Here is an 8,928-nt window from a genome sequence, read left to right as displayed (position 1 = left end):
AGCTAGTGAACACAGTACTGTACACACTGATATACAGCGAGTGAACACAGTAGTGTACACACTGACATACAGCTAGTGAACACAGTACTGTACACACTGACATACAGCTAGTGAACACAGTACTGTACACTCTGATATACAGCTAGTGAGCACAGTACTGTACACACTCACATACAGCTAGTGAACAAAATAATGTACACACTCACATACAGCTAGTGAACACAGTACTGTACACTCTAACATACAGATAGTGAACACAGTACTGTACACACTGACATACAGCTAGTGAACACAGTACTGTACACACTGATATAGAGCTAGTGACCACAGTACTGTACACACTGATATACAGCTAGTGAACACAGTACTGTACACACTGATATACAGCGAGTGAACACAGTACTGTACACTCTGATATACAGCTAGTGAACACAGTACTGTACACTCTGATATACAGCTAGTGAACACAGTACTGTACACACTGACATACATCTAGTGACCACAGTACTGTACACACTCACATACAGCTAGTGAACACAGTACTGTACACACACATACAGCTAGTGAACACAGTACTGTACACACTGATATACAGCTAGTGACCACAGTACTGTACACACTGATATAGGCAGTGTAGGGCACAATTGGGCCTGGAGCAAAGCTAAGGGTTAAAGCTGAAGGGAGAGATAGGAGAAGAGGGCTGGCTAGGGAGGTTAGTTGCAACAATGTTGCATGCAAGGGAGGGGCCCACTACTCACCTTAAAAGTGGGGATCATCAGCTTCCTGGCCCTCTTCTTCCTGGAATCCGGTGCAGACGAGTTCTTTCTGTTATTGTTCAGGGTGATTTTTAATTTCTGTGAACAATGCAGCGATCCAGACGATCAAAACTCCCTCCACAGCGCTTCCACGAGTTGGTGTTTGAGAAACCTGGATCAGACAGACAGAAAAAACAGATAAGTACACTAGATAGTATTGAAGAATTTGATGATATAATACCACCTACACAGTACACTAAAAGGCTAGGCCTTGTGCTTAAAAAACACAGATTAGTCACACAGTTAGTAGGTTGGATATTCATGCAACTAGTGATGGAGATAATTCAGCCTATGTATCAGCTGCAATGGCTAGGCCTGATGTGACATCGGCCTGTCTCCATACTCAGGAACAATTGCCCTCACTGCAAATAGATGGCCATGAGGGTGATTTGGGGGTTGAATTGCATGGTTATACTACTAGGCCTCAAGCCTTAGGTACTCCATCGGGCAGGCCACATGCACAGGCTGTGGCCTATTTGGAGGGCATGGCCTCCCCAACTTCCAGGCCTATTTCTGATAGCCCCCCAGCCATAAGCAATCATGATATGGCGCCCTCATACACGGCCCACGTGGCAACCCCAGGCCCTTCCACCTATTCGGGCCCTCAAACAGTTTCTTCTCTGGCCCCTCTGGTAGGCCATGACTTGCCCCCAGGCCCCGGTTTGGCTTTCGCTTCCCCCTCAGGCCGCATGGCTCAATTAGGCCGCATGTCGGAAACCAGGGCCTGTTTTGGGCCTTCAGTCCGGCCTGGGCGACTTAACTGGTTCACATATCCCCGTTTTGGGGCCTTTAATCCGGCCTGTGCCTGGGCGATGTAGCGGTCTCAAATGTTCCCCCATCCGGCCCTTCTATGCTGTCCTCCGCACACCATCCGGTACATTGTCTGCCCTTATTTGCTGCCCCCAGCCATCCGGTAATCTTACCTGAATCGGCGGTCTCATCTCTCATATCCGCGATCCCACCGTCGGTTGCGTCGGCTGTCTCCTCGATCCTGGCTTCCATCATGGAGGCGATGTCTCCGTCGGGTCCTCCAGCTCCTTTTCACGTGATGCCGGTGTCGGGTCCTCCAAGCCAGGCCGCAGGTCCTCCAAGCCGGGTAGTAAGTGCGCAACCGGAAGTTCCGGTCACGCGCCCCTCCATTTCCGGTTCCGGTTTCGTCGGCCACAGCAGCGTCGGGAGTCCAAGGGAGCGGCCGCATCCTCATCAGCTCCCGGAAGGTGAGCACCAGCAGAGGATGTCGGTCGGGGGAGGGTTAATAGGCCGCAAGGGAGTGCAAGTGCGGCGGCAGCGGACATCTTCATGGGTCATTAGCAGGTTGGCGGCAGTAGGTAGAGGGCACCATGATGCCGGAAGATGCCTTATAATTACCGCAGGGTTCACCAGAGGCTTTAACACAAGGAGAGGTGTTACCGCTAGGGGTAATAGATTAACTCATTTGGGTAGAGGAATTCTATCAAGCGCTAACGCGCTAGGACAAGTGATAGGCAGTCAGTTAGGTGGGCAAATAAGTGCTATGGAATCACGCCAGATGCACGCCCAGGCTCCAGGACAATACAATGTCGCGCTTGAACACGCCAAAGGGCAGATGCACACAGATAACAGGACAGCTCATACTCAATTTAGCGCAGCATCACATACAACCAGTAGCTGCACGAATCCTCAAAGTATGAATGTACAATCTGTGTCAAATGCAGGTATTGCAGGTATGAATGCGCAATCTGTTTCACACACTAGGATTTCAGGCATGAATGTGCAATCTGTTTCTAAGGCAGGTAGGTCAGCTATGAATGTGCAATCTGTTCCAAATAGAGGTCTGTTGGCTATGAATGTGGCAACATCCCAATTGCAAGTTGGTGGTGTCAATGCAGTGCATGGAACATTGGGTCATGATGCGGTTGGGAACCATAACATACAGAGTTCAGCTGGGGGAGGTGGTGTGTCAAGGAGGGTTTCTAGTGTTGCGAATGCCAGCATGAGTGACCAGAATGCATCAGGCTTGGGGTCTACTAACCCTCCCTTTACCGGTGTCCGTAGTGCTCGCGATCTCTTCTCTTTGTTGCAGACCGCAGCGCAGATGGAACCGCAACAGGTTGATATGCCTTCGGCTTCGTCTACTTCTACTTCAGCGAATCCTCCTGAACAGGCGGGTTCATCGTTACAGCGAGGAGCGTCTACCGACTCCAATCAACGGGAAGATGCTTCAAGGCCTGATCCTTCTGCTTCAGGTCCGGAGTCTCAGGACAATGCAGTTGCCGTCCCCGGTAAGTCCTCCACATTTACACATGACCGACATGACCTGGTTGACTCATCCCTTTCAGACTCTGAATGTGACAGCGACACCTCATTGGGGCTGAGGGGTAGGGGTCAGAAGCGCATGTTTGCAATGCTTAAGAAAATGTGGCAGGTAATACAGTCAGGTTCAGTTGGGAACATAGCACAGACGCAGCTGGCGATAGCTCCACCCGATTCCATGCAGGACAGCACTTCCCCAGCGGACCTACGTCCACCAATTAATTTCGTTTCGGACAGGAAAAGTCGCCTTGCATGGTGATTCCTTACCATGTACACCCCCTCTTTGCACGGTCATTTGAAACCAAAGACCGTTAAAAAGATACAGCAGGGCTAATATGTTAACATATTTGAATTATCTGCTGAGGCATGTAGACAGAGGGAGAAAAGTGCCGATGGCACTGGACCTAAAAGGTTCAAACGTCCTGAAACATTTGAGGAGTGGTTAATCTGTTTCAGAGTTTTTCACTTCTTGTTACTTAGAGAAATACCCTGGCCAGTGTCATGCCATTCTTAAATACACTGACAATATACACTGGATCCAGAGGAAGTTTGGTGATGGGGCATGGAGAGAGTACGATGCGGAATCAGGTAGAAGATGGCTGGTAATCCAGTGCTCACCTTCGATACCACTGACACGCATCTTTGGCAGCGCCTTGGCTCTCATGGGTCCTCCTCCTCCTCCACCTCCTCTGGCAATCAGTCCTTTCCTGCTTCCAAAGCGAAGCGCAGGGGAGGTACCTGCTGGGCATTTCAAGATAGCAAATGCGACAGAGGTAACTCATGTGCATTCAGGCACGTGTGCAGATACTGTGCCTGGTCACACGCTGGGAGCGAATGTGCCAGAAAAAAGGATTCTGCGTCCGGTAGAGCACAGAACAAGTTTTTTCCAAGGCTTTACTGAAGGTTTTCATATACCAGTGACAAAAGCCATTAAGGGCTCTAGATGCTATCGTAACCTCAAATCAGCTTACCAATACCCAGCGGTTGTTAGGGACAAGCTGAATAAGGAAATCACAATGGGCCGCGTAGTGGGTCTTTTTCCTCCCCCCCCCCCCCCCCCTTTTGCCGATTAGGGTCATTTCACCATTAGGTGTGGTACCTAAGAAGGAATTGGCCAAATTCCGTCTAATTCAGCACCTTTCCCACCCCAGAGGCTATTCGGTCAACGATGCCATTGACCCAGAGCTTAGCTCGGTGCGATATCAATCTTTTGATAGCGCACTGGAATTGGTGCGGGGGGCTGGTGCGGGTGCCTTGTTGGCGAAATTGGATATTGAATCCGCCTTTCGCCTGTTGCCCTTGCACCCTTCATCATTTTATTTGATGGGTTGCAAGTTTCAAAAGGGGTTTTATGTGGATAGGTGCTTGCCCATGGGCTGTGCGATCTCTTGCGCATTATCTGAAACCTTCAGTACATTCTTGCACTGGGTTTTGGCCCAGCAGGCGGCATCACGTTCCTGGGTATCGAAATCGATACCATAGACAAACTGTGCGGGCTGCCTTCTGGTAAAGTCCAGGACATGCTTGAGGCGGTTGAAGCGGCGTTTCCATGGTAACCATTACACTTAGGCAGTTACAGTCATTGCTCGGCCTTCTTAATTTTGCAGGCAGAGTTATCCCCATGGGGAGAGTCTTCAATCGGAGATTGGAGGCTAAGCTAAAGGGCAAACTCAGACCTTCTGAAGAAATTTGGGTTTCTGAAGGTATGAGAGCTGATCTGCGAATCTGGAAGACTTTTCTTCAGCATTTCAATGGGATTCGATTATGGCGATCCGAACCCATTTCCAGTCAGTTGTTGCACTTATTTACCGATGCCGCAGGTTCAAAGGGTTATGGAGCATATTTCAAGGGGGAATGGAGCGCAGGTCCTTGGCCGCTAGACTGGTCAGCCTGGGGCCTAACACGTAACCTTACCCTCTTGGAGCTCTTCCCTATAGTTTTGGCTATCGAGCTGTGGGGCAACAAATTCGCAAACAGGACTGTTAACTTCTGGACAGATAATCTCAGTGTCGTCCTCGCGGTGAATGGTCTTTCGGCCACATCTGCGGCTGTAGTTTATTTATTGCGACCTCTGGTGTTACGCTGTCTCGAACTTAATATCCAGTTTCAAGCACGTCATGTCTCGGGGGTCAATAATGTCTTAGCAGACGCGCTATCCAGGCTTGATTGGGTGACGTTTCTCTGTCCCGGATATCCTTGCTCCCTCTAGTGCAGGCGTCACTTTTCCCCCAACACATGGCGCTCCTACGTCAGACTTTGGCACGAATGGGAAGAGTTTTGCCGACGTCAGAATGTGGAGGCTGCTGAGGCGTCTCAGGACACGCTTTGTGACTGGCTCGTGAGTCTTTGGCGCGTGGGCGCTCGGCAGGGAGCTGTTCATTCTCGGTTAGCGGCATTATCATTCTTTTACCGTACACTCGCTTTGCCGGATCCAGCTAACTCAAAATTTGTGCGTCAGGTTGTTAAAGGTTGGGGCACGCTGCAACCACAACAAAAGGACTCTAGGGAGCCTATCACGCACGACCGGCTCGAGCGGCTGGTGGACGCTTTGCCGCACATCTGCTCAACTCATTACGAGTTTTTATTATTCAGGGCTGCATTTGCACTAGCCTATTCGGCAGTGCTACGAATAAGCGAGCTCGTAGCGCCTTCTAAGTCCAGCACAGACAAAGGTCTACAATTTGGCCATGTCAGAGCCGGAACGGATTTACTGTTAGTTTATTTGCCGTGATCAAAGACTGATCAAGACGGCAAAGGTGCATGGATACGTATATCCCAGTCCGATGGTCACTGCTGCCCTGTGAGGGCAGTGAACCAGTTTCTAGAGCATAGGCCAGCGGAACAGGGCCCCCTGTTAATTCACGCTAATGGGACTTCACTCTCGTTCCAGTTTCGTAGAATACTAGCTAGGGCTGCTGCCCATGCAGGCTTAAATGTGTCTAAAATAGCTCCCCATTCGTTTCGCATAGGGGCAGCTACTAATGCTGCTTTGAAGGGTTCTTCAGTAGAAGCCATCTGCCGTCTGGGTAGATGGCGTTCTAATAAGTTTAAAGGTTATATTCGACCGGTTGTTGAATAATGTGTTTAGTTTCTAATCCAAGGTTGTTGATTAGTGTTATTTCAGTTGCTAATCCCATGTGTCTTTGCAGGACCTGTCAGCGGCGCCAAGAGGATCTGGATCGTGGGGCACTCCTATGTGCATTGGGCCTCCATCCGTAGTTCCGCCCTTCCGGGGGGACAGAATTTGGGCTTTCCTTTCACCCTAGATTCAATTAGATGGTTAGGGGAGAGAGGGATGTGTTGGCCCGCGCTTCCATCGCGTATTCCGGAGGCCCTAGTACGCTGGGGTAAACCTCATGTTATAATTCTCCATATAGGGGGCAATGATTTGGGCGCCATTCCGATCTTGGAGCTAATCAAGATCATGCAGGCGGATATCGCTTGGATCAGGGCTCGGATTCCGAATGTGTTGGTCGGTTGGTCCAACATAGTTCCCAGGCTGGAATGGCATCACATGTCTAGCCACAGCGCTGCTTACTAGGTTAGGAAGAAGATAAATTCCTCAGTTGCTAAAACCGTCATGGGTAATGGGGGATTCGTAGTTAAACACGAATCCCTTACAGCCGACAAGGTCCATTGTTATAGAATGGATAGGGTTCATTTAGAGACAGTTGCCCTAGATATTTTTATAAAGGACATTCGTAAGGCCATATTAACCCTCCTTTAAGTCCGGTTGGGTTGTGTTTGTCTTTTATTGGTTGGCGGCACAGTTATCATCTCAATGCTATCTGGTGGCGGGAGGTAACGGCCCTGTTGCCTTGGAAAGGGTGAACGGGGGGAGTGATGACCAGTCTAAAAGTGAGAGGGGTGGATAGCCTCAAGTGCATGTGAGGTGCCCCTCCTTCCCCTTGCGGGTGGGTCACGTGATCTCATTAACCCCTTAGTAGCAATTTTACTATGAGCAGAGGTCCCGCTCTGCTGCAGTTTCCGTTTGGGCCGTTTACCTTCTGCAGTGCTGGGTTGTCATTATAGCATTCGTTCAGCCGCCATCATAACCTTGTTGGTTTCCATGGTTACTTATTTAATTAATAAATGTTTAACCTGTGACGGTTAAAAATTTTACCCACAAAAAGTTGTTGTGTTTTTATTATAGAGTTAAGTTGTTATATGTACCCTTCTACGGCTAGCGACCGATAAGCATTTAATCCCTTAAGGCAGTGTAGGGCACAATTGGGCCTGGAGCAAAGCTAAGGGTTAAAGCTGAAGGGAGAGATAGGAGAAGAGGGCTGGCTAGGGAGGTTAGTTGCAACAATGTTGCATGCAAGGGAGGGGCCCACTACTCACCTTAAAAGTGGGGATCATCAGCTTCCTGGCCCTCTTCTTCCTGGAATCCGGTGCAGACGAGTTCTTTTCCCCTCCCTCCCTTCCCTATTACAAGATGGCTTCCAAATTTATTTTATTGTGCTAGGCGCTAAGAATGCCTTCTCAGGCTAACTTAGTAGCCACATAGTCAATTGAGCATTTCCAAATTTAAATTTTTCCCCTAGTTGGCGACGGGTATGCCTATTCAGGCTAACTTTGTCAGCCTCTTTAGTTATTGGGCGTCTACCATATCCAGTCTACCTGGCTTTTGGCGGCTGAGTAGCGGATCCCCTTTTCTAGGGGGTAGTCCCTATTTTATACCCTCTCGGCGGGAGGTAACGGCCCTGTTGCCTTGGAAAGGGTGAACGGGGGGAGTGATGACCAGTCTAAAAGTGAGAGGGGTGGATAGCCTCAAGTGCATGTGAGGTGCCCCTCCTTCCCCTTGCGGGTGGGTCACGTGATCTCATTAACCCCTTAGTAGCAATTTTACTATGAGCAGAGGTCCCGCTCTGCTGCAGTTTCCGTTTGGGCCGTTTACCTTCTGCAGTGCTGGGTTGTCATTATAGCATTCGTTCAGCCGCCATCATAACCTTGTTGGTTTCCATGGTTACTTATTTAATTAATAAATGTTTAACCTGTGACGGTTAAAAATTTTACCCACAAAAAGTTGTTGTGTTTTTATTATAGAGTTAAGTTGTTATATGTACCCTTCTACGGCTAGCGACCGATAAGCATTTAATCCCTTAAGAGCTAGTGACCACAGTACTGTACACTCTGATATACAGCTAGTGACCACAGTACTGTACACACTGATATAGAGCTAGTGACCACAGTACTGTACACACTGATATACAGCTAGTGAGCACAGTACTGTACACACTGATATACAGCTAGTGAACACAGTACTGTACACACTGATATACAGCTAGTGACCACAGTACTGTACACACTGATATACAGCTAGTGAGCACAGTACTGTACACACTGACATACAGCTAGTGACCACAGTACTGTACACACTGACATACAGCTAGTGACCACAGTACTGTACACACTGATATACAGCTAGTGAACACAGTACTGTACACACTGACATACAGCTAGTGACCACAGTACTGTACACACTGACATACAGCTAGTGACCACAGTACTGTACACACTGACATACAGCTAGTGACCACAGTACTGTACACACTGATATACAGCTAGTGAACACAGTACTGTACACACTGATATACAGCTAGTGAACACAGTACTGTACACATTGATATACAGCTAGTGACCACAGTACTGTACACACTGATATACAGCTAGTGACCACAGTACTGTACACACTGATATACAGCTAGTGAGCACAGTACTGTACACACTGATATACAGCTAGTTAACACAGTACTGTACACACTGATATACAGCTAGTGAACACAGTACTGTACACACTGACATACAGCTAGTGAAC

At 48.7% G+C, this 8,928-nt stretch overlaps 1 protein-coding gene across 1 annotated transcript; it reads left to right on the top strand.

Moving 5' to 3' along the window:
• The first annotated feature begins 644 nt into the window (after positions 1-644).
• On the top strand, positions 645-8,135 carry LOC128644733 (uncharacterized). The gene is made up of 2 exons (XM_053697261.1): positions 645-3,076; positions 6,257-8,135. The coding sequence occupies exons 1-2, from the start codon at positions 1,666-1,668 to the stop codon at positions 6,646-6,648; spliced, it is 1,803 nt and encodes a 600-aa protein (XP_053553236.1). The 5' UTR covers positions 645-1,665; the 3' UTR covers positions 6,649-8,135.
• Positions 8,136-8,928: the final 793 nt, after the last annotated feature.

The sequence above is a fragment of the Bombina bombina genome, chromosome 1 (genome assembly GCF_027579735.1).
Source record: "Bombina bombina isolate aBomBom1 chromosome 1, aBomBom1.pri, whole genome shotgun sequence".
NCBI classification, from domain to species: domain Eukaryota; kingdom Metazoa; phylum Chordata; class Amphibia; order Anura; family Bombinatoridae; genus Bombina; species Bombina bombina.
This window is presented reverse-complemented; position numbering and strand designations above follow the sequence as displayed.

Bases quoted from the DNA above. Each gene is read 5' to 3' on its own strand.
- LOC128644733 (XM_053697261.1), top strand. From the start codon at position 1,666: ATGCTGTCCTCCGCACACCATCCGGTACATTGTCTGCCCTTATTTGCT. The intron at 3,077-6,256 runs GTAAGTCCTCCA...GTGTCTTTGCAG, and splicing joins CAATGCAGTTGCCGTCCCCG to GACCTGTCAGCGGCGCCAAG.